This window comes from Muntiacus reevesi, chromosome 11, assembly GCF_963930625.1.
Source record: "Muntiacus reevesi chromosome 11, mMunRee1.1, whole genome shotgun sequence".
In the NCBI taxonomy this organism is placed as follows: Eukaryota; Metazoa; Chordata; class Mammalia; order Artiodactyla; family Cervidae; genus Muntiacus; species Muntiacus reevesi.
In genome coordinates, this window is record NC_089259.1 from 22,502,232 (window position 1) to 22,529,277 (window position 27,046).

At 37.2% G+C, this 27,046-nt stretch overlaps 1 protein-coding gene across 2 annotated transcripts in view; it reads left to right on the forward strand.

Moving 5' to 3' along the window:
* TRPC4 (transient receptor potential cation channel subfamily C member 4) overlaps positions 1-27,046 on the forward strand; it is a 194,621-nt gene that overhangs the window by 140,890 nt on the left and 26,685 nt on the right. For both annotated transcript variants that reach the window (XM_065901854.1, XM_065901855.1), the window contains exons 4-5: positions 68-404; positions 18,949-19,088. In XM_065901854.1, the coding sequence (XP_065757926.1) occupies positions 68-404; positions 18,949-19,088 (477 nt within the window). The remainder of the gene's footprint in view (positions 1-67; positions 405-18,948; positions 19,089-27,046) is intronic.

Genomic DNA, 27,046 nt, shown 5'->3' on the forward strand with positions numbered 1-27,046 from the left:
CCTGCCGATGGGCTGGAGCCCTGCCCCTAACCCTGACTCTCCCTTTCTCCTCTCCTTTTCCCTGTAGTTCGTGGCTCAGCCCAACTGTCAACAACTGCTGGCGTCCCGCTGGTACGACGAGTTCCCCGGCTGGAGGCGGCGTCACTGGGCCGTGAAGATGGTGACGTGTTTCATAGTAGGACTCCTTTTCCCCGTCTTCTCTGTGTGTTACCTTATAGCTCCCAAAAGCCCCCTCGGACTCTTCATCCGAAAGCCGTTTATCAAGTTCATCTGCCACACAGCGTCCTATTTGACTTTTCTGTTCCTGCTCCTGCTTGCCTCTCAGCACATCGACAGGTCAGACTTGAACAGGCAAGGTCCACCACCAACCATCGTCGAGTGGATGATATTACCGTGGGTCCTGGGTAAATGTGATACTATAGAAAACTATAATGCAAACGTGTTGCTACCTTGGAATTGTGTTGCTCAGAAAAGAATATTCTTTATAGTTGGGGATGCAGGAATGTTTAAAACAATTTCTGACCATTGTAGAGCCAAGATCTAATCCCCAAAGCTAAATGAAGATTTCACAAGCTGTGGTGGACCTTCCTCCAAATGCCACCTGTGAAACGTAACTTTAGGTTTGAGAATTACAGCTTTTAATAATTCTGAAACCTGAAATGACTGATTCTCTGGGTTGTTTTGGAGTTTTTTTTGCAGGGGGAAATGTTTGTCTTCTGGTGGCTCAGCTGGTAAAGAATCCAACTGCAGTGTGGGAGACCTGGGTTCAATCCCTGGGTTGAGAGATCCCCTGGAAAAGGGAGTCTTCTAAAGACTTTCAAAATGCTTCATTAGCCCTATGTAAATAATCATTTTAATGTTTTAATTTTCTTAACATATTTGTTGTTGCTGTTTAGTCAGAAAGTCATGTCCGGCTCTTTTGTGACCCCATGGACTGTAGCCCACCAGGTTCCTCTGTTTATGGGATTTCTCAGGCAAGAATACTGGAGTGGGTTGCCATTTCCTCCTCCAGGGGATCTTCCTGATCCAGGGATTGAACCTGCGTCTCCTGCATTGGCAGGTGGATTCTTTACTGCTGAGCCACCTGCAGAGTCCTCTTAACAAATACACCTTCTAAAAGTACAAGTCACTCTGAAGAATTAGTGTGAACTGTACATAAAGGAGCCATCAGTTCAGTTCAGTTCAGTTCAGTTCAGTTGCTCAGTCTTGTCCGACTCTTTGCGACCCCATGAACCACAGCACGCCAGGCCTCCCTGTCCATCACCAACTGCCAGAGTCCACCCAAACCCATGTGCATTGAATCAGTGATGCCATCCAACCATCTCATCCTCTGTCGTCCCCTTCTCCTCCTGCCCTCAATCTTTCCCAGCATCAGGGTCTTTTCAAATGAGTCAGCTCTTCGCACCAGGTGGCCAAAGTACTGGAGCTTCAGCTTCAGTATCAGTCCTTCCAATGAATATTCAGAACTAATTTCCTTTAGGATGGACTGGTTGGATCTCCTCATAGTCCAAGGGACTCTCAAGAATCTTCTCCAACACCACAGTTCAAAAACATCAATTCTTCGGTGCTCAGCTTTCTAGCCTACTGTGGTTTGCTGAGAAATTGCATTTTATCTGTTTAGCTCATCATTTTAAACCTCTCTGGTATCATATCCATGTCAGTACTAGTAATTAGAAAATTTGTGACAAATTTAACAATTCACTATCTCAGAAGATCAGTTTGGGTCAGCTGTCAAAATAGCTGGAGAGACTGTAAAATGAGGAAAAGGCAGGGGGAAAAAAGTGCCTGAGTCAAGATAGATATGCCTTTTAAAGTTTACAAATACTGTAAGTACTGACAATAACAAAAGTTCTTAGGAACAAGATTTGATGTTTTACAAATATTACTAATATAAAAACCCTTCTAAAGTGAACTTTAAAATTGAGTACATTTGCCTTAATCTGAAATAATGTCTGATCTTGCTTAAGTTAGAAGGAAGGTTTAGATCGTCTGTAAATGTAGGAAGGTTTAGATAGTCGGTAAATGTATTTTTGAATAAAAATAATTTTGACACAGTAATTGATATTAAGTATAAAATGACCCTCCCTGTATCCATTTAAATTAAATATCTCACAGTAGGAATATGTTCTTCATTGAATTTCCTTCATAGAAAATTTCTTGGGAACAATTTGCAGGGAAACTTTCAGAGGTTAAATTTCCCACTGTGTTTAACATATTGAATGTCTGAAAATCATGGTGTCCCAAGTGAAACACAGAATACTTCACTTTGAAAAATGGTGTAGATAAAATGCAACATAGGTAGATATAGCATTTCTAGTGTCTTCTTTAGGGAGTCAATGAAAATATGTAGTGTACTTTATGGAGTAAGGACTGTGAAAGGTAATAGTGAAACAAAAAAAATTTTTTTTAAGTAAGAAAAGAAAATATTCCCTTCCTTTACAAAAGTTAACTTTTACTGAAGAAATGGATAGTAAACAAACAATGACGTATGTGATATACTATCAGAAAATGGTAAATAATATAAAAAGTGGAAACTCCAAACTTTGAATAATTCATAAAAGTAAAACAGCTGTTGGCTGCCTTCTACCTGCAAAACTTGTAACAGAATTTTCCATGAAAATTGGCTAGAAGAAATTATCTCCAAATCACAGCTGAATGGTTAAATAAGGTACAAATTTAATTGTGAGAATTACAATTCCAGCCAAAAGAAATAGCTGCTAACGGCAGCCTTTTCTTAAGATATCCTGACTGCAGTGAGTTAATTTATATGGAATTTTTAGGATGAAAAGAGATGTTCTATAATAAAAGAGAAATACATATGAATGATCATCTTGCTTAAATAGCAGAGCATGAGAAAAAGAATGCTTCTGTTTCAAATAGATCTGTCAAAACAGTTATATTATTCATCAAGCCTGGTGAATTCTGAGTGCCTCGTATCTGAGACTGAGTTCTAAGTGTTTTGCTAGTTTCATGAGTATCAGGCATATTCTCCATGTTATTTGGCTGTAAAAGAAAAAGCACCAGATTTGAATACATGTCCAGGTTCTGTCACTAAGAGACTACAAAATTATTGGTGGTCACAAATCTCTCAGGATTTTGTATTTTCACCAATAAGATGAAGGATTCACAGTGATAACTTAAGTCCCATTTTGTCCTGCTCTCCTGTGCTAGAGACTGATCATTATTAGCACAGAGAAAATTGATCTTTTCTTTGATGGGGAGAGGGGAAGATAGAGAGAGGAGGACTAAATACAGCAGGGTAGGGATCCTTTAACTTTTTACCAGAAGTGTGATAGACACAAAACGGCATGGTTTAATTTGATGACTATGTTAATGAACGTTCTGTATTGCCTTGCTCAGTCCTGCTGTCTGATAAATTGAATAACTGACTATATATTGCATGGTCCCTAAATTGTAAGGCTCTAAGTTTCTAATAACAAGACTGAGGGACTTACTTATAAGACTGTGGCTTGTAACTGTTTCCCTCATCATGTTAATTTTCCCAATGACTGATTGAAGCTCTATGTTTCAATTTCTCAAGTCTTCCTGAACCAACTTAGGTTTTCAACTGATGTCACCTCTGTGAGCTATTTGCTTTGTAAAGAAATATTATTTCATTTTACTATTCTTTTCTTCCATTTTCAGATGTTTCCCAGACCTATGATACAGTAGTTTAAAGGAAATGATTAATTTGATACATCTCGTTTCACTGGATAAGTGAAAAGACTTTTTTTTGTCAAAACGAGTGACAAAAAGACTTTTGCTTTACTTGTTTCTATATATTTATATCATAAAGTTTCATTTTTTTCTAAGTAGAAAATTTTTCTAACTTTAAAGTTTATCCTCCCAAATCCATCCTTAAAGGGATGAATAAGTATGGTTTTTGTTTAGGAATTTCTATTTGATATACTTTGCTGTGTTTCAACGGTAAGAACTTACACAATGTTATAGATCTAGATATCTTGTGATCTAGTAGCATGGCAGAATAATGTTTCTATGTCATTTTCACTATCTTTCCTGTTGAAGTTCAATATCCTTTTGACTATATAAATTGAAGCCTATTGACTCTGATATCTTTGGAAGGCAATCTACAATGGTTCTTCTGTCCTTTCACTGTGGTGTTGCTGATAAATTGTAGCTTATTTCCTGCAGCATTTTTCGAATTATGTTTCCTTCAGACGTTCTTGTATCAACACTTCTTTTCTCTTGTCAAATAACCTCTAGAGATCTTCTCACACATGTTCCTGCAGGATGAACTTTAGCATATAAAGCAAAGAAATTTAAAAGCCTGATACAGAATAAAATTTATGATTCTGGTCATCTTGAGATATACAGTTTTAAGCAACAGAAAAAACTAATCAGATAATTCAGCTAGAACTCTCTCAATAAAAAGGTTGATTATAGACAGATAGACACCAATATATTTCTCAAATTGTCAAATGACCCATTTGAGCTTGAGTAGAATGTAAAACAAGTTTCATCCTGCATGCATATGGCCTGATAACAGAGCTATGCTTTTCAACTGTCTAGAGAGAAAGTATCACTGGGAAGACCGTGATGGATTAAAAGAAGCCTGGGGTCAGATTAAAGACATGGTTACTTCTATTTTCTGTTGTGTCATGATCCCAAGGATCTTTCTTTATTAAGAGTTTGATTTTAACCATATATTAATAATACTAGGGAAAGGGAATGAATGTAATATTCATATGGGAAAGTCATTTTTACACAGAATTTAAATGCAAGGTAAATATAGCATATTATATGTAGAATACATATTTTGAGAATTCATCTAAGTTATAGCAGAAGTTTTAACTCAGATGTCACTTGTTTCTGGAGATAATATGGAGTAAGATGTGAAAAAAAAATTGAATGCTAATTTTTTAAAGCTTTCCCAAAACTAGTTTGAATTTTTTCACAGAATCCATTATAACTAAATTTTAACAATCAAATTTCTGCCATAGATTATTCCCCTGCAAAAAAAAAAAATGCATATATATGAAATATCCAGATGTAGACTTATGTTATCTCTTAGCAAAATGAAATTATAAAATTGATAACATTTTTCACAGAAGAAGTAGAATGTTAATGAAAGCTATCATATTAATAAAGCAGGAAGTGCCTTGTTTCCAATGAGAAAATAGAATGGCTGCTGAAGTGACTTATTATTATGTGTATGCTTAAGAATATGCCATAATTATGTAGCACACAAATCTGTGCACACTAAGCTTGATGAGAAGGGTGAACCGAGGAAAAGTTATATCAGGGGAAGAAATCTGAGCTTTGTTAAAAATAGCTTCTAGTGAATTTCTAGGCATAAATTAAGGATTGCTCATAATATCCAGATTATACATCTTGCCTATAATACATACTTATTTAACAATTTTTCTGCAACAGAATTGGCCTCTTATTTCCCTGATTTACTTTATATTTTTATCTTTTAAAGTGTTGATATTTAAAAATCTGAACATTTCAACAAGGCCTGACAAATTGAAAATGTGAAAAATGGTAATCACATTTGCATCTAGATAAAGACTCACAGAGACAAACAATCCTGTATACTTTATTACATATGACCGTTTCTTCATCTTTTAATAGGCATTAAGATCACATGGCTTCAGATACTCATACTTTCAGCCTCTCCCCTGAATTATTTATCTGCTCAAAAAGCCCCCCAAATCCAGAATTATAAGGAACAAGACTATAGTCTTTCCCCACTCTGTCCTTTCACAACGTACTCTAACCACCTGATCAAACTAGCTGCAGACACATAGAGACACTCAAACACAGCTGGAAAATATCTGTTCATTCATTCAAAGGGATATTTTAATTTTCAGGAAAACCAGATGTTCATTGCAGTACGCCATAGAATCCTCATTTTCCTGTTTAACCGTGAGGAAGAAATTTTAAGGTCACCTTTACCAAGATTTATCAAGAGTGACACAATAAAATCTCAAAGAAAATATTCACATATGTGTAAATCGTTATTTGTGCACATTCTATTGCTGACCAAATGACTTCCTTATTGGAGAGAAAATAAAGTCCTTTGGGTCACACATACAATAGAAATTTGATGCACCGACAGGTGAAATCTACAGGACTTGGGAGAATGTTTGACAACGTGGTTCTGATGGTTCAAGTAAAGAGGGGAAAAGATGGGGGAAAAGGAGTACCTCAGAAATGAAGGAGGGTCAGAGTAAAAGACTGCAGGGAAGGTGTAAGTGGTTTCAGTTAGTTCAGAATAATCATAGTATAATGGTAACAGTAGTAATGGTGGTAATAACGGTAGAAACCAAAAAATTAGGCACTGTGCCAAGTGATTAAAATGTAAGATCTCATTTGAACTTCATAGTCACTCCACTTCATTTAGTAATTATAAGTGATATTATTAATAGTATCTCATTTCTCAGAGAGGAAATTGGTTTAGAAAAGTTAGATCACTTTCCCAGGATCAAGGAGCTGACAAATGGTAGATACTACATTCTAACTCTGGGCTTCCCCTGTGGCTCAGCAGTAAAGAATCTGCCTTTGATGAAGGAGCCTCAGGAGACACGGATTCAATCCTTAGGTTGGGAAGATCCCCTGGAGAAGGGCATGGCCACCCACTCCAGTGTTCTTGCCTGGAGAATCCCATGGACAGAGGAGCCTGGCGGGCTACAGTCCATGGGGTCGCAAAGAGTTGGACACAACTGAAGCCGCTGAGCAGCATGACGCATTCAAATTCTAGGTAGTCTGACTCCAGAGCTTCTCTATCCTCTTCATCCTCCTCTGCCCTTGGAGTGGGAGAAAGTGAAAGTGAAAGTCTCTCAGTTGTCTCCGACTCTTGGTGACCCCGTGGACTATACAGTCCATGGAATTCTCCAAGCCAGAATAATGGAACGGGTAGTCTTTCCCTTCTCCAGGGGATCTTCCCAACCCAGGGATTGAACCCAGGTCTCCCACATTGCAGGCAGATTTTTTACCAGCTGAACCACTAGAGTGTCAGAAGTAGAATTTAAACAGTCAAAAATAATTCAGGAACTCAAGTTTCCAAATACAGACATTTTCCCTTCTTTCTCTGCCTCTCTTTGCTAACTTACGTCTTTACACAGGTCAATGAGAGGACCATGTTTCTGATCTATTAAAGAGGCCACACTCTTTAAGATATACACTCAAAATAATTCACTATTGAACGTCATGCTTGTTAATACAGCAAATTTATCACTATTACATCAGCATTACCTGTATTTCCATCTCCACAGCCCACCACTATTCTAAAACCTGTGCTTTGTAAGTGGTTCCTTAGAACTGACCGAAGCAATCTATTCTGGAAAGAAAGAACAAAGTCCTTTGCTGTGACCTTGAGCTGTTTCTTTTTTAGTTTCCATATTCACTCGCTAAGTCCTGAAGTTAAATTTCTTAGCTTCCAGGGATATCATTAATTTTTTAAATTTTTGTTGGAGTTTAGTTGCTTTACAGTGTTGTGTTGTTTGCTGCCATGCAGCAAAGTGAATCAACTATCCGCTATATGTACACATATCTCCCCCTCTTCTTTGGATTTCCTTCCCATTTAGATTACTGCCAGCATTGAGTAGAGCTTCCTGTGCTATGCAATAGGTTTTCATTAGTTATCTATATTTAAATCTTTCATTGGTGTATGTATGTATGTATGTGTGTGTAGGGAGTTTTCAGGAAATGTAAAGATGTAGATTTCTTTTGTACATAATTGTTTTAAAAATAGTCAGAACTTTACTGTAGGTGAAAAGCGATCATTTTCATAGTGAAAAAATCAGCAACCACTCATTAGAAAATATTTATTAAGTGACTACTGTCACTCATTGAAAAGGTGGCAGGAAATATTTATTGTTTCTGCAGCTACATCAATATCTAATGCCTTAGTTATCATGAAAAATTTTAAACAGAAATCCTATAAAACGTCTAATAGTGCATTGACAGAAACATTTCACTTGATTTTTAAGTTACTGCATTTGTGTCATAAACAGACAAGCTAGAATTCTAAAGTTCTACATTTTTTACATCTTAATCTAAAACTAACATGTTATTATTGTTCTTTGGCATAGTTTCAAAACATGTACTTCCTTAAGTGTATATTCCTGATTTTTTTATCTAAATGTTGAACTGATGATATCAAAACTATACTAATTTAAGTGTTTTTAGATGCCTTCAAACTAAGTATATTTAATTATTGACTGTCCTTTTAAATCAGTATTTTTTTGAAGTGTGGCATGCTGACTATAATTGTAATAGATGGATTTTTATGAAAAGTTCAAATTTTGAATTCTCCCCTCTGTTGACTGATTCAGAAATTTCAGAGGTCTTTAAACACAAAAAATTAAGGAGCAATTCTAGGAGTCAAATTTTATTCAGACTTTTTTTAAATTTCAGATTTCAGCTTTAGGGAGGAATTGAGACTCATTAGATTCTAAACACCTATGGTTTTACTTCTTCCAACCACTCTCCCCAACCACCCTACATTAAATATCTTTTCTGTCTCCCTTAACCATATGTCTAGGTGATATTCATCAATTTCCTGAAATTTTGAGTTATTAAAAAGTAGTCCCAGTTCACTTTAAAACATGAATCTTACCATCAGTTTATAGCTCTCTTCCCAACAAAGGCTTAACACAGGGTTCAAAGGGCCTGAAAACACTAATTTTTTTTCGCTCGTCCTTCAAGCCCAACACTGGAATGGAAGGAGGAACCTAGGCTTTTTCTATTTTCTCCATCCCTTGGTTTCTTCAGGTAAGAAGGCTAGCAGAAAATGTTTGCTAAAAGTCTTCTTTGCCTCCCTGGTGCCCTGGTCACAGCTCTTTCCTTGTTGGTTGTCTGCATCTCTAGCTAATCCCGAGTAGCCTTTATGACAGGTCTTGACCCTCTGACTCTCCTGATGGGTCCATGAGCATCCCTCAGATGGCTCTGTATACTTACTTCTCCAAGATTCAGCTCTTCCTGACATCTTCCAGTCTGTAAACTCTTGTAGCCAGCCATTGGCTCCTTTAGGAGTCCTGTGACCATAACAAGGACAGGAGAGCAAGATGGTTTATTCCTGTGGTGTGTGCTGGCTCCCCGGGAGATTCCAAACCCCGCTTCCTCTCCTGGTAGGAGGTCAGGCTGCTGCCAGCTGCCCAACTGATGAATCCTATTGTTTGTCTGTTTTCCCTGAAGTCTTAGACCCAGGGAGAGATGAACAAGCCAGGGGTTTGGGAAGATGCCCCAGCAGGGATTAAGACACCACCTTCTCTTTTTAGAAATCCCCCATCTTTATGAGGGATTTTCTTGGAATCTCCCGCACTTGACTGAGGAAGGGAGTGGTGCTGATGAGACCACGCCCTCTCTTCCTCTGGCTTTCCTAACCGGCACCCAAACTGTAGTGTCCAGAGTTGATGGCTCACCGACCCCTTCTGCCCAGTGCTCTCTTTGTACAAACGTGGGCAGGAGTGGCAGGTGGTTGCTGATAGATACGGTCCTCATACCTCTTGTGCTGTGTATATGCTCATGCTCATGTCCGATTCTTCTGCGACCCCATGGACTGTAGCCCACCAGACTCCTCTGCCCATGGGATTCTCCAGGCAAGAATACCAAAGTGGGTTGCTGTTTCATACTCCCAGGAACCTCTCAGATGCAGAGATCGAACCCACATCTCCTGCACTGGCAGGCAGATTCTTTATCATTGCATCATTTGGGTAGGCCTAGTGCCTTCTATGGGTCTGGCATAAGATGAGTCTCTACCAAGTGAAACTGCTGTGTTTAGATTTCTTTTTGAACAAAACCAGAATTTTGACCAGAGACTACTTCTTGTGCCCCCAACTTATGGAGGGAGGTGAAAACTCTCCAACGAAGATAAAATCTTTTTGTTTTCTTTATATTCATTGACTTGGTGTCACAGCATGGAATTCAGTGTTCTGTCAAGAGACTTCCAAGGTCAGACCCCTCAGCTAGCTTTGGGGCTGTCTTAACAAGCCCTTGGAGTGTCCTAGGTGAAAAGGTGACTTGCTCTTTTGCTTGGGGTTATTTCCTCTTTGTGTAAGTACTGACAGTGAGAAAGGAGAGGCAAGAGGTCTGTTTTGCAGAATTACACATTTTTTTACATGAAATCAAGGCTGGTTAATTACAGCACTGGAGGGCTGCCTGCTGCATCTCATCCCCCACAGTTAGCTTCACGTGATGGGATGTAAGAGAACACTCAGGCTTGATGAAAACTGTTATGGGAAAGGTAGAAAAAAAAGTCAAAACTTCCAGGCATCCACAAATATTTTCAAAAGGAAGTTCTCTGACTCATTTGCACTGTGATCTTTCTGTTGTTGGTCCCCACAGTCTTACATCAATGCTTGTAATTAGACCTCCACCACCACACTGAGAAATCATGTCATCTGTTTATAAACAGCACAGAACAATTTTGAAATGTTCCCATTGTGGGAACAGCACAAACATTTTCTGACAGACGTTCCCTCAAGCTTTGTTCTCTTCAGTCTCTTTTAGTTAGCGTGAATCGTTGACTATCTGGATGTATTTTCCAACCAGTTAATAGCACCCTCTAGTTTTTCTCAAGGCTTGTTTCTTCTGAAATTTCAGTGAATGTTGCCAGAATAGAAGAAACTTGATATGTCACTAACATGCTCATGACAAATAGAAACCAGTAGTCCTCAAACAGGTATGTGGTGATGGAGGAAGTGATTCAGACAGCTATGGGAAGTGATTCTCGAATCTGGTGCTTTGAAAACAGAAGATCCCAAAACCATTAGTCAAGAAGCACTAATTGCCAGTCTTACTTACAGCTCAGGTTACAAAAAAACAAAATGGGCTGATTCCTCAATTTCATCAGGATCTCTGTTTTTTCCATACAGTTGTGCCTTTTGAAAGTCAGTAGTGCAATAATTTTTTGTGTGATTCAGAGAGTTAGATATTTAATGTCTATCCTCTGAACTTCGAGGAACTGTAATATATCTGAATTCTGAGTTTTTGTTTTGACTCTTAGGAAATTTTCGAGGTCATCTAGTTTGAACTTTCAATTGAAGTATCATGTTCTTGAATCTATCTAATAAGAACAGAGTCTGTTCAATATTAAGGAGCTCCAGGTTAAAATCGTGCTTTCTATTGAGCTGCTAACTGCTGCTTCAACACTCCTTCCTGGTGGCCCTCCTCCTGCCCTCAGACCCAATGCTGATTAGTTAGCAGTGGGTCCTGGTGTCTTTACTCTTTTACATAATTATCCATAAAGTATTTGAAATTATCTATTTTGGTGACTGCTAATAATCCCATTTGGCTTTCCAGTTGGGTAGAAGCAAAACAAGAGATATGATTTATTTATAAAGGGAAATAAAATAACGCTTTTGTTGGTTAGCAGGTCTTTTAAATATGTTTTATTTTAAAATACACGCAAAATTTGAAAACACCAGAATCACAAATTCATAGACCTGGAGTGACCTTTAGAGGGCCAGTGAAACAGGTCTCCACTTATTGCTAGAATTCCCCTGAAGTATGACTGATTGCTGGGGGCTTCCCTGCTGGCTCAGTCGGTAAAGAATCTGCCTGCAGAACAGGATACCTAGGTTCAATCCCTGGGTCTGGAAGATCCTCTAGAGAAGGGAATGGCAACCCACTCCAGTATTCTTGGGGCTTTCCTGGTGGCTTAGATGGTAAAGAATCTGCCCACAATATGGGAGAGCCAGGTTCTATGCCTAGGTCAGGATCATTGCTTGAATTTCCCTGCGGTATAACTGGTTGGAATCTTAACCCTGAAAGATGATCCATTCCAGTTTTGGGACAGTTGTGATTGCTGGAAAATCCCCTTTACTTTGGGCAAGAAGATTCCTTTCTATATCTTTCATATCATAGATCCAACTTCTGCTTTCTGGGGCAGATCAAAGCAAGTGTGTGCAGGACAGTTTTTCATGTCTCATAGCATCTATTGTGATGACTGATTTTCATAGGATTTTGATAATTCAAACAGGAAGATTCGTGTCGGGCTTATTTATACCATTAAGGTAGAATTATACTTCTTGTTGGATTCTGTCCATAGAATTCTGTGATAATCCAAAGCTTTCATTTTTAGAAGTGAGATAACTGAAATCTAGAGATATAGGGCTTCTGGCTAAGATTACAAAGCTGATTACTAGTTGAGGTGAGCCTCACTCACCTATTATTATCATTGCGCTTCTGAGGAAAGTTAACTTGAACGTATTTGTTCAAAGATTGAAAGGCTTATATGGCCTCATCTCTGGGAATTGGCAAAGTTTTGAACAAAGCAAAACAAAGAAAATCCATTGTGAAATCTCTAGGTCCAGTTCTCGTTTTTCTATTAAGTAGCTTTAGTCACATGACCTTTTGGGGCTTACTTCTCTTAGGTACTTTGCAGTTGCATGCTGAATTCTCAGACTGTACTTGGGTTTAGTAGGAAAAAGCACCATGAATGTGGGAGGGGAGAGTTTTTCCATGGGTATTGAGCATTTTTCCTCATTTCCTCATTGGATAATATAAATTGTAAGTTTCCCACAAACTCTGAAATCAGTGCCTGCATCACATCTTTTTCACATCTGATACATTCCTTTCTTCAGAAGGAGGATGTGATCATTATCACCTCCCCAGTTATGCTCAACCTTATCTAGTTCTCAAGAGAGATTTACTTATGAAAGAAATCGCAAAAGGAAGATATAAGCAACAAATCTAGAATAAAGCAAAGGTTTACAGCAGACTCTAAAATGCACTCTGTAATTACTTTAATCGAAATCAGTTCTTATCTGGGTTCTCAACTTAAATGTGACAAAATTTAACAATAAAACTTTATTAATAATACTAAAATATTGCAAGTTTTTCACCAAATAATTATGAGCATCAAGTCTAATATACTTTTCTTTCAAAGCTTCATTGCAAAAATTTTCACAAACACATCTATCAGCAATATATCACAATTTATTTATTTTTAATCAGTCTTTCATAATTTTTGCTGCCTTAACATTAAGTTGTACCACTACTTCATCTCGGCTTTTTTTCTCCCCCTAGGGCACAGATATATAAAATGCTGACAAACACATACACTCATATGGTACCAGCACAATCACCATATAGAACAAAGAATGGCCCAGCAAGTCAAATTTGGCCCTTTGCTAGTTTTTATAAATAGTTTCATTATAACAAAGCCACACTCATTCATTTATTGTTGCTGTTGCTCAGTTGCTAAGTTTTGTCCAACTCTTTGCGACTCCATGGACAGCAGCCAGGCTTCCCCATCCTTCACTAATTCCCGGAGGTTGCCCAAGTTCATGTCAGTAGTGCTATCCAACCACTGCAAAGCCTAAATAATTTGTTTTCTGGCCCTTTACAAAGTATGATGGTAGTTTAGATTGTTATAGATGTACTTTATCAAATCAAGACAATTTCCTTCTAGTCATACTCTACAGAAACCTTTTGTCATGAATGAATGTTGAATTTGGTCAAATGAATTTACTGCACCTATTGTAAAGATTTATTGCATCTAATGGAAATATTTTTTTCCTCAAAATATCTATTGATGTGATAAATTACATTGATTGATTCTTAAATATTGAAACAACCTTGCATTTTTAGGAAAGATGGCATTTGGTCATGACTTATTATCAGTTTTATATGTTACTATATTTAATTTACTAATATTTGTTGAGGATTTTGTGCATATTCATAAGGATTATTAGTGTATAGTTTTCTTTGTATTATTTTTGTCTGACTTTTTCTCAGAATAATACATACTTTTAAACATCTTTTTCCTTGTAATTTTGTATTAGCACTGGCATTATTTCTTTCTCAAATATTTGGTAGAATCACCATGAAAAACTAGACCTGAATTTTTCTTTGTTGGAAGGTTTTTAACTATGAATTCATTTTCTTTAATGAATATAGGACAATTCAGGTTACTCTATGTCCTCTTTTGTGAGTTAGGTAGGTTTTGTCTTTCAGGGAAAATGTCCAAATCATTTATGTTGTGAAATTTATGAGAATCAATTTGTTCCCTTTATTCACTTGTTATCCTTATAGAGTCTATAAGATCTATATTCATTCCCATCATTCATTTCTGATATTGATCGTCTCTTCTCTCTTTTTTCTTGATCAATTCTAGCTAGAATTTTTTCAATTTTGTTGACCATTTCAAAGAACTAGATCCTGTTTTCATTGATCTTCTCAAGTTTTATATTTTAAAATGTATTGATTTCTGCTCTTATTTTTTTTTAATGTTCTTCCTTCTGCCTGTTTTGGGTTTAATTTGCTCTTCTTTTCATAGTGTCACAGTTAAAGCTGAGATCACTGATTTGAGACCTTTACTGTTCTCTAATTAAGGATTCTACTTTAAGTACTGTGTTAACTGCATCACAAAGTTTTTAGTTGTATTTTTATTTGTCATGATTTCAAAATATTTTCTAATCATTCTGTAAATTTCCCTTTGACCAAAGTTATCAGAAACATATTATTTAATTACAAAATATTTGGAGATTTCAAGATACAATTGATACAATTTATTATTGATTTGTTCTTTACTATGGCCTATCAAAGGATTGTCATGCAGTTATGTTTTGCACTTTTATACTATTTGTCCATCTCTTTTAAATAGTAAATATTTAAACATTGCAAATGCATAAATATGTTGACATTATATAGTCTGTCTTGGTGAATGTTCCGTGTGCACTTGAAAAGAAATGTGTCTTCTGCTATTAGACTGTTGATAGTGTTGTTCAAATTTTCTGTATTCTTTCTTTATTTTTTAACTGGATACAATCGTTTTGCAATGTTGTATTCGTTTCAGCTGTACAACAACATGAATCAGTCATACGTGTACATGTATCCCTTCCCTTGTAGCCCCGCACCCATCCCAACTTCCAGGTCAGCACAGACCACTCAGCTGAGCTCCCCTGTGCTTTACAGCGGCTTCCCACTAGCTGTCTGTTTCACACATGCTAAACGTGTTTATGTGTTTATGCCACTCTCCCAATTCATCCCACCTTTCCCTCCCCACTGCTGTGTCCACAAATCCGTTCTCTGCCTCTGCATCTCTATTCCTGCCTTGCAGATAGGTTCATCGGTACCGTCTTTCTGGAACTTCTATATTCTTACTAAACTGGTTTGTGTACTTTCAGAGAGGAATAGTTAAGTCTTTAACTATAATTGCACCTTTATTTATATTTAAGTTCAATGCATCTTGCATTATCAGGTTATTTTGTCAGCTGCATTTATATTTAGGACTGATCTGTCTTCTCAGAGATTTGACCTTTTTATCCTTATGTTTTATTCCTGTACATACATAGTAATACTTCTTCTGAAATATATCTAGTCTTAAATTAATATAACCATTTAAGCTTTTTTGATTAGTATTTCATGGTATCATTGTTATTCATTTATGTTTGGCCTATCGAAGGATTGTCATGCAGTTATATTTTACACTTTTATCCTATTCATCCGTCTCTTTTAAAAGTATGTTTAGAGTTTATCTTTCATTCAATACAGTTTTTAATATTGGTAGATTTTAAATCTACCCCATTGTTTTTCCTGTTTGCCCCATCTGTTGTATTTTTCCTTTTTTTCAGTCTGTTCTTGGATTGCATTTTATAACACCCTGTTTGTTTATATTTTTGACTCTTCATTTATGTATTTAAACATATTTTGAGAGAATGCATTAGGATTTACAACATAAAATTTAATTTGTCACAGTCTAACTTCAAATAATATTTTGCTTTAGATGTAGTGTAAGAACCTGTGACACTGTGCTTCTCATTCCTCTTTCTTGTCTTCTCTGCTGTTGTCATGTGTTTTACTTTTACATATGTCATAAGCCACAGTACAGTGCTACTATTTTTGTTTTGCCTTGGGCAGTCACTTATCTGATAGAGCAATTCAAAATAAGAAAAACATCTTTTACATTGATTTTCATTTTAGTAATTTCTGAATAGAGATCCTCATTTCTTTTTATAAGCCTAAATGCCTATCAGTTATGTTCTGCTTTAAAAAATAACCCTTTAGCATTTCTTGGAGCATGGGTCTCTGTCTGAATTTCTGATTTTCTGAAACAAGTTTTTCGTTCTCTTTTATTTATTAGAAATATTTGTGCTGTGTGTAGAATTCTGGATTGACTTCTTTCTCTTTTCAGTACCTTAATGATGTACTCTGTGTGGTTTCAGACAATCCATTTGATATCAGTCCTATACTTTTTCCTTTATATGCAATGTGTCTTTTATTTCCACCAAATCCCTTTCCGTGATGCCTTTAATATTTTTTCTTTATCTCTTTTTGAACAGGTTGAGTAATGATGTATCACGGTGTGCATGTGCTTGTATGTGTGTGTGCATGTGTGTGTATTTTGTTAGGATATTTATTTAAACCTTGTAGAAGCCTAGACAGAAATGCATAGCATTTAAGCCTGAAAATGGATATGCCTTATCTGTTAGGACATTAGTGAAGGAATTTGAGGCAGTAGAGTCAGAAGCTGAGCTGGATTTGTGTTTCATTGTTGCTGCAATCAGTTTCAGGCCACCATATACAAAGACTGCGAGTCTTTGTACTCCTCTCTCCAATTCATGGACTCCCCAGGTGGCTCAGTGGTAAATAATCTGCCTGCTAACACAAGAGGCCTGGGTATGATCCCTAGGTCAGGAAGATCCCCTGGAGAAGGAATGGCAACCCACTGCAGTATTCTGCCTGGGAAATCCCATAGACAGAGTACCCTCGTGGGCTACAGTCCCTGGAGTCACAAAAGAGTCAGACATGACTTAGTAACTAAACAACAACCACCTCAATTCACACATTGAAATCCTATCCCACAATGTAATGGTTTTTGGAGGTGGAACCTTTGGGAAGCAGCTGGGTCATGAGGGTGGAGTTCCCCCAAATGGGATTAGTGCCCTCAGAAGAACAGACCAGAGAGCTAGCTCACTGTCTTTCTGCCAAGTGAGGACACAAAGAGAGGTCAGAAGTCTACGACATGAAACAGGACTCTCACCAGAGCCTGACCCTGACACTCTGACCTTAGATTGTAGCCCCTAGAACTATGAAAAGTAAATTTCTGTTGTTTATAAGACCGCACATCTGGAGTGCTTTGTTATAGCAGCCTGAGCAGATAAAACAGTTGGGAGAGAGAATTATTTTCAGAATTCCTGCTCTACCCCAGCTTCTGGCCTCCCTCCAGCACCTGTGCCTCTGAGGGAGTTCATGTCCAGGTGTTTGTGATCCTCTCTAGTGGTTGTCAGCTTCTGCCTCTTACTGGGTGTTTATCAGCCCAGTGATGTAAGGCAGAAAGCCTGTCTGTTTTCCAAGTCTAGGGTCAGACTTAGGTAAGCCTATGCCTGGGCATCAGGGAGCATCTCAGTGATCCAAACCTTCCTTGTCATGGGGGTAAAACTGTGCAGGTTGCATGCAGAAGGGTTTCCCAACCTTCCCCTGTTGGTAAGAAGCATCTAAGGATATTGGCATAAATGTTAGTCCCAGTTCTATTTTCTGCTTTTCCCAGAGGACTTCTTGGGGTGCAGGAGCCTGGATAAAGCTTTGTGCTTCTTCCCAGAACCAGGTTCTTGAGCAGTGTCAGGATCTATGGAAATTAGCTTACAAGTGAGTGGATACCCTCCTCATATCTGTGTCCCAGGGGTTCTGTCCTCTCTCAGTAGCTCATGCTCAGCTTTTAGAGATTTGTTTAAGAAGTTTTTCTGAACTTGTCTTAATCTCTTGTGTTGATATGGTGCCAGGGTCTCTCACCCTGCCACCTGACCCAGGGGAGTGAAAGCTCTCCTTGTCGCTCTCTTTGCAGCAACTGTTTTCTTTGAAGTATAGGCTCCCTGGTTTCTCACCTCTCTGACAGATTCATGAAAAAATATGATTCTATATTTATATGACTTTCTTGCTTTAGGACAGATATAAAACTCTGTGCTATCCACATTGGTATCAAACTATCATTATCATAAAAGGGTCTAGTTGTTTTCTTGTTTTAATGTAGTTTTAAAATCATACTTATCTGAAAAACAGCAAAGGCCTAAAATTAACCCAGATTCACCTAGAAGAGAATAAAGTGTATGTTGTTGGGTTAAAAAAAAATAAAATAAAATCATACTTATCCTTTTCATATTTCCTGATTCTAGATATCTTCATATTTTCCCTTCTCATTATTAGGCTCTAAAAATAGATTTATAAAATTTTAATAAGATTCTGGAAATAAAGATATACAATGATATGTTATAAGTAATTTCTAATATTTAAAAATTTAAAACATTTCCTATTAATAATCAAAGGAAAGGGATTTTTATTTTCTCTGGATATAGCTTTAGAGCTATTGCTAGAAGTATGAATGTTATAATCGCTTTTTGAACAGAACTGAAATCAGATCTCTGAAAGTGCTAATTGCTTACAAAAGCACACCAAAGTACCCTGGTCAATGGTATTAAGACAGTTATGTTCAGTAGACGTAAGAGATCCAAGTTCAGCCCCTGGGTTGGAGAGACTCCCTGGAGTTTGCCTGGGAAATCCTATGAACAGAAGAGTCTTGTGGGCTCCAGTCCATGGGGTTGCAAAGAGTCAGACACGGCTGAGCACACATACATCACTAGACACAGTTTTTTCATAAATCTTTGAGTCATTTTGACTTGGGAGGAAGAATATCTTCAAGTATCTGTTTACAAATGACCATTATGATACTTTCCATGAGAAAGATATAGAGGTAGAGAGGAATCCCAGTTTGATTCAAAATTTCACTCTTCTGAATTTATCAAATAAATAAAAAGAAAGTGAAACTACCTCAAGAAAATTCTTTACAAATTAGCTAAGAATCCTGAAAGTTTTATAATCTGACTGGGACTCAGTTATTATTACCTATAAAAATAGGTGTTGTATTCGAGTGACTATATAGTCTCCTGAAGTTCCAAGATTTTCTAATTCCTAATTATGTATCTCTGTTTCTAATGATTTGATTGAAAAACCACTCTTACATGAATCTTTCTATAACTGCAGGTTTTATATGGGGAGAGATTAAACAAATGTGGGATGGTGGACTTCAAGATTACATTCATGATTGGTGGAATTTAATGGATTTTGTGATGAACTCCTTATACCTAGCAACAATCTCCTTGAAAATCGTTGCATTTGTGAAGGTAACTATAATTTACATTATTGGTAAAGCAAAAAAGTATTGATAATATTCCATTGTTATTATTTTTATTAATAATGCTGCCTAGGGCATTATCTCTATGTGAAATTCATCATCTCATGACTTTCCTGAGAGATAGGAATATAATACATAGATAATGCACAGCTTATAGTCATAAAACAAATTTTAATAGACATTTAGAAATTGTCACCCAATTTTCTGGTATCTAAACTGAATGATGCCTAAAAGTGATTCACAATAGCTGCTCTCAATTCTAATCCTTTCCATTTCTAATGAAATTCTACCTCAAACACTGTTCAAATTTTTGCTACCAGAATCTATTTTTATCAGTTATAACTAACTGATAAAATTACACAGACAGATCAAAATATTACTCTCTTAAAGCATTGAAATTATTATTTCAGTTTAAACTAATATAGTTTGATATAATTGGAGCAGAATATAATTCTTTATCCTCACCCCACTTAACGTGACAGTGCTGAAATCTCACACACCCATTCCTCCCCCTCACTTCATACAGCATCAGTCTCATCCCGAACCACATAATTTACATAAAACGTTTTTGTTCTGCAGTGACAACTGAGATTATTTTGTACTTTGGGGGATGTTTTTTAAACCAAAGTATGATTGTGTCCTCCTTCCTGCCTTTCTTTTCACTCCTTCCTTTTCTCTTCCTTTTTAAAAACTGTGTGTCAAAATGATGAGTGAATTAGGAAAACATAAAGTGTTTAATTGGACTGTACATGAATAATTCATGCGATCTAATGATCTGAGCTAGGAAATGCTGACACAAAAGTGAACTTTCATTCATTTAGTTTTGTTCTAAGTCGGCTCCTGAAATGTTCAGCTGTTAACAGGGTCAAAATTGCCCAAAGTCGTTTCCTTAATTGTTCAATTAAAATGTTTCCAGCACTCATCAAAACATTCAGAAAAAATGTTTTCTGCCAATTTCATGGAAAACTAGCTATGTTTTAAGAATGGAAATGGTTTGATCATTTTTTTCTATCTGCATTAAGAACGAATTACCTTGGGACTTTCTGAAGATGACAGAAAATATTATGTTAACCAAGGAAGTTTTGCATCAGTGTAGGACATGGATATCTATTTTGAAGTGCATTATCTTCCCAATTCTTCTTTCCTCTGTCATGATGCATAGGATATCTACAAAGTTGTTTTGGACATCTTTTTCCCAAAAAGTAATTTATCTGTTTTTGTGACCACATGCAGTTATAAAATTCTAGTTCTACATGACATATCAATTCTTCTCATACTTTCAGATGCTAAGAATCACCTGAAGAACTTGCTAAAAACATCCCTTTTCTCCATTCGCATGGATCAGGAGTACTGGCAGGGGCCTAATTTTGCATTTATTGCAAATTCATCAGCTAATTTTGAAGTAAATGGTCTAAGGAAGACATCACGAATACCCCTGGGCTGAAAAATTCTATTTAGCAGCTCAAAGAAATATGGGTTTGATGCCAAAAGGAACCTCTCTCATATAATATTTATATTAAGAAACATTTTATATATCTCATCTATATGGTATTCACTTATAGTACATATATAGTTTATATATAAGAACTCTGGTATATACTATGTACAGTTATATAAATTAATAAACACCTATGTATTTGGGGCCTCAGTGGTTTCAGATACTGGATTTGAATTTTCATAAAATGAGGTAAATTCTTGATGTGGAATATCTGTTTTCTTTTTTTTTTTTTTGGAATATCTGTTTTCACACTAAAATATAAATATTGTTCCTTATACTGTAACATGGGAAATTTTATGTTAAAAATTAACTAGGGACTACCCTGGTGGTGCAGTGACTAAGACTCCACACTTCCAATGCAGGGGGCATGGGTTCAGTCTCTGATAGGGAAACTAAGATCCTGCATGCTTCACATGGCTAAAAGAAAAAAAAAAATCAACTCATCCCAAGTGATGAAGAAGAAAGAAAAGAGAAGGAAAAAAAGATGGAGAAGTACCTAGAAATAACCTCAGATGAGCTCTTTGGGAAATATATGGATTGCTTATGCACTTTGGTCATAGGAGTTCAGCTAGGACTGTAAACATAAATGATGAAAAGTTCCTCCTGAATGACTAATTTGTATGCCCAAACCTGAGTTTCATGGACAGTTTTTAAATGGCTGCACTTTAGACCTGGTTTTCCTGGGCTCAGTTTTCTCCCATCACTTACTAGTTATGTGAACTTGGACCTGTTTTTTCACTTCTCTGTGCTTCACTTATAAAATAAGGGATTTCTGCCATATACCTTTAATATGAGAAAAACATGAGTCGATCAATGTATTTAAAGTGCTGGTAACCATGCATGGTTAGTTCTCTCCTTTCTCTTCTGCTGCTGTTTCTCCCTCCTTCATGTACTCTGAGTCCACTGGCCTTGCCTCTTGCAATGTCTTTATTGTCATTTGCTTTATTTTAGTTGAAAAAGAGTTTCATGTCTGAATTCACACTGCCTTTACCACTTGCCAACTGTCTGATTTGGGGCAAGGTATTTCATGTGTGCCTTGACTGTACTATCTTTTAAATGATGATAATAGCAAAAAACACTGACTTTGGGAGGCTATGATGTCATGCTGATTTGGCGACTCAGCCTTCTTTATCATCTTTTGTTCTATCATTCATTTTCCCATGCTAATTTTTAATAACATAATTTATGATTTCAGGAAAAGGAGCATTATTTCTGTACAAAAATAGACTACCATAAATGAGGCAAACAGTCATTATGTGAATCAAGCAATGAGAATTTATGGAGTCACATTAAGAAATTGGCTTTCCATCTATTTGTTGACAATGCAAAGACACTGGCGATACAGCCCCTGCCTTCAAGCAGTTCACAGAAAGGAAAGAGAAATGCACATGAAGACTTTACAGTGTGATAAGGTCTACCACAGAGACCTTGGTGGCATCATGAAAGGAACTAAATTTGGCTGGCAGTGTCTTGAAATGATTTAGAGGACAGAGTGAGTGGGCATGTATTGTGTCCATAAACATTCATAAATATCCCTGGGAGAAGAGACACAACATGCATAAGTCTGAGTGTATAAAGGAGGTCCCTAATTCAGAGGGATGGTCCAGGGAACTCGGGCAGGGCAAGGATGGGAAGGACTTTCCAGATCATGCTGTACAGTTTGAATCCTAAAATAAAGAGGAACCATTAATGAGGCTGAAACAGAATGAGTCAAATGATGATGATTGCCTGAAGTAGAGCAGTGGATGCAGGAAAAGTTAATAGAAAGTTGGCTTTGGAAAAAAAGCAAATGAGGAGGTAAGATCCACAAGACACGTGGTTTGTTATTATGAAGGCTGGGATCATAGGTGGGATCCCAGGATGGTCTTAACGCTGCTCCCCAGTAAATAGTTCACTTCTGATGGTGCAAGCAAGATGACCAAGGAGTTATAACTGGGATCTCTGTTGGAATTGCCCAGGTTCTCTCTTCTGATATGGGTGCATAAACGGTAGCAAAAATCTAACCCTTGGTCATCTGGGTCAAGTGATGGATCCAGACCAAATGAACTATCAGTCCTTCAAGAGGGAGACCCTTCTGTAACTGGTCTGTAGGGAAACAACCTCATAGAATAGGTCTAGCAGAAGGGCCATTCTTATTTGGTTCATCCTTTTGCAATTTATCCACCTGGAGTTTTTTTTTTTTTTTTAACATACAAAAGGGTCCTTTTGGCCAAAGCTGTGATCTGGGCTCTGATCCATACTTGGTATGTCTACTGCCTGTACCACTTCTTACCAGTGTGATTTGGGACAAGTTAACCTATGCCTCAACGTTCTTCTCTGTAAGATGACAGGAATAATCAAATTCCAGACAATGTTTGTGAGGATCACATTAATAAACACATTTAATGCCATAGAATGGAGTTTAATATAAGCACTCAGTTGTTTTTTATTTTTATTAAAATGAAACAGCATTAGATTATACAAAGAAAACACAGAAATTCATGTGACTTTAGGATTCTCCTCCTTCCCCACAAGGCTTTGTGTTTCTACCTTATTGCCTTGATTCATTAGCATTTCACAGCTCAGGGATTGTAGCTTTTTAAAATTTGCTTTTAATTTTTGAAGGAGAAGGTTTGTCAATCATTTCTTGTTCTCACCATGTATAAAAGGTTAAGTCAATCTAGAGCTTGTTGATGCCTGGGCACACTTGGAAAATGTTAGTTTATCTTCATTAGGAATCGTTTTCTCCTAAATATTACCCAGTCCCTTTTCCTATGTATAATTTGTCTCTTATGTCTATCTTCTGTCATTTGGCAGAAATGACTGCAATCCTGTGCCTCATCCATTGTGTAAATAATATTGTCAGAAGTCAAAATGATTAGGAATGAGACCATTTCTTTCAATGATCTTGCTAGAATTTTTCATAGCACCATTCTTCTAAATAGTATATACCTCACTGATCCCTCTTCTTATCAGCCAGAAAGAAGGCGAATGTTTCCATTTCACAAATGTTACAACTGTAGCGAATTCTCCAAATCATGAACTTTTCTAAATATTCTTTAGTTTTATGACAAAGAACTGTAGATATTTAAATCTGAGTTGTATAGTATTATCTACCACAGTAGAAAATCATATGCCTTCCTGTTGTCTTCCACTTCTCAATTATCTAACCAGTTTGTAGAAGGGGAAATGTTTTCATCTTATAAATTAAGCATTAAAACCAGCATCTATTTTTTGTTTAATTTTAGAGGACAAATGTTTTCACTTTGCCTCAACTTAATTATTATTCATTTTGAGTACTTGACTTTTATGAGTATGCATCAGACTCTAGAGAATATAAAGATGAACTTTTCCTATATTCAAGGAACTTAGGACCCACTATTATGATGCAATCCGTCTTCCTCTCCTAACACTTCTGCTAAGGTGTTCGTGATCTGGCTTCAGGTTTCCCTTAGAGTTATCACTATTCCCAAAGCCACTGCAACCCAGCTATATTAAGATGCTCACATTTCTGCAAATGATCCATCTTTTCTAACAAACATACTTTAGAATCTGTCTGATTCTCCACCCGAAAATGCTTTTTGAGCTTCTGTCACATATAAAACACTCTGTTAGATGTTCAGTACCAAAAACACATTAGACAAAGCTCTTAACATGGAAATCTGACAAGGAACTCAAAGGTAAATATTCTGTTTTCTAGGTCTGTGTAAGAGCAAGTTCCTTACAAAGAATCTAAATAGAAATGGAGGCTTAAGGCAAAGTCAAACTATGGTAGGTTTATAATTTATAAGCAAATACATGAGAGAAAAAGGAAAGCAGGGATTTCTGGTCCTCAAAGAGCTATAGGTGTGTACATATCTCTTGATTTCTGTCTAACATGGAATTACCAGCTCTGGTCAGCAGGATCCTAGTGTCCACTCATCTGTAGTACAAGAGAACTTCTCAAAGGAAAGATAATCCCTGCCTATTTAATGTCTGTCTTCTTCACTGTATTGTAAGCCTGCATGGCATGAGTTATGTCTTGTTTGACTACCACCCTGAAGATATTGCCTGACACAGAGTATGCACTCAACACATATTTGATAAGTGATTGATAGCCAAAGAATCAAAATGATTAGAATTTAAACCCATTTTCTAGATAAAGGGTCCAATAGTCATAGAAAGGCATTCTGGTGAGAATGTGAGGGTAGTTTGGACAATGGCCAGAACAGAAGGTTTGAGCCAGAACGGTCAGCACCTAATTGGGTACCAATGGAAAGTCAATCTCAAAAAGAAGTTAAGTCCCAGGTTCCAGAGGCTTCGTGTCACATGTTGGGAAATGGAATTTCATCGTGAGGACATTGGTGTCATTCAAGAACATTAAGCCAGACTGCCTGATTGGTCCTTTTAAAAGATGATCTGGAGGAAATAAATGATTGTAGGGACAAGATTCAAGGCAGGGACAAGAGTTAGAAGGCTATTATAATCATTTCTGTAGGGAATAGATTTCCAACAGAAGTAGATGTCCTACAAAAGTTCCTTTTGTAGGAAACTTTTTTAACAGTGAGGATACCAATGCAGAGGAGTAAGAACATATATAAGATTTTGGTTTCAAAGGCTGGGAGTTTGCTAGGAAGGACTCTAGGATCAACCTCAAATGCTGCCTTAGGTGATTTACTGCCATCCACTGAGATGAAAAAGCATGAATTGTGAAGGTGTTTGAGGATGAAAAGAGGATGAGTTTCAATTCTGACCTGTGAGTTTGAGACACCCCTGAGATATTTAAGAGAAAATGTCAAGAGGCAAGAGAATATAAAATATGAATGTAAGTGCAACTTCTGGGCTGGAGTTGAGGAATTGGGAGTTTTAGCATATAAGTGACAACTGAAATCGCAGAAAATATCCAGGGAGAGTAGAAAGAATAAGAAGAAAAGGAGTCTGAGAAGTGAACTCGATATTTAAGGTGCAACTGAAGAAGCAGAGCCTGCTAAGGAGATTGACAAGCATCATCACTCTGGCTGGAGGCAAACATACAAAGATGAAACATGAGTATAGATCTTGTGAATAATTTTTAGAAAATAAAGCCAAAGGAAACTTTAAAATTCAAGATAATCTTTTCATTCCTAATAGTAGGTGTGGAAAATATGTTTAATCACTGCAAAATTACCACTTTTCTGTACGGAGTCACAGAATAGCTTGGTTTGAAAGAAATTTTTAAATTGCTTCAGAAAATAATGCCCTTCTTTAAAACCTGACTGAAATGTACATAAATGTGAATGGCAGAAGAAAAATTAAAGAGTAAAGTTTAGACAATGGAATCAAGAGAGAATTCCTAAAGTTTTGTATCTTGGTTTATTGCTAACAGGAAACAAGGTTTCTGGGTCAGAAAACAGATAAATTCTTTACTTACAAAACAGCCTTCACATTGGCCCCCCGTGCTCCAAGCTCACACAGGGCAACAGAAGAGAAGCCAGATGTGTCCTCCACAAACATGAGTTTGTATCACAGAACAGCAATGGGGAAATAATGCATCTCAGAGCTTATGGAGTACAGCTGGGCCTGCTGCCCATATTCCCCCCTGGAGATGGAAAGAGAAAGACCTTAACCTAAAATGAACAAGTTCTCTCTGGGGAGGCAAAGGTCCCTCTGGATTATTACCCTTAGACTGTAAGCAGATGGTTCCAGGGGAGATATTTCTCAGTCTCTCAGGAGGTCTCTCTTTAATTTCCAAGTCTTCATTCAAACATCCTTTAACCCTGTGCTTAGTTGTTGAGTCGTGTCCAACTCTTTGCAACCCCATGGACTCTAGACCGTCAGGCTCCTCTGTCCATGGGGGATTCTCCAGACAAGAATACTGGAGTGGGTTGCCACGCCCTCCTCCAGGGGAATCTTCCCAACTCAGGGATTGAACTCGGGTCTCCCACATTGCAGGAGAATTCTTTATCTTCTTAGCCACCAGGGAACCCCTTCTTTAACCCAAATACCAGCAATGTTTTTCTCAGGATGCCCCAACCAGGTATAAATGTGAACATATTCACATAGCATTGTTTTTCATCATTTATCCAGAGTGCTGGACCCTGAAACAGTCTTGGATAATTATACAAGGGCAGAAGCTAGCATCTCATTTGCAAAATGGAAACCATCCTCTTATGATTTTGCAAGGACCAGCTGAGAGAATTTGCTAAGAAGGATTCTAAAGTACAGTAAGTCAGTAGCAGAGCCGGTGTCAGTGACCATGTGATGATGGATTTTACATCCTACTGGCTCAAACAGGCTGTGATGCCTAGAACAAGGAATGGCATCTCCACTAGATTCAGTAACATCAAAGGATCCTTCAAGCTTGAACAACAAATAATCTCTATTCATTGCCAGTCTCGTTAGCACCAGATAGAGTGTATCACTTTCTTTTCTCTTTTCCCACCGCAGTTTGTGTTCATCTCTCAGAGCATTTTTATTATAATTATCTTTTCCTTTCATCCTCATTTTTCCAT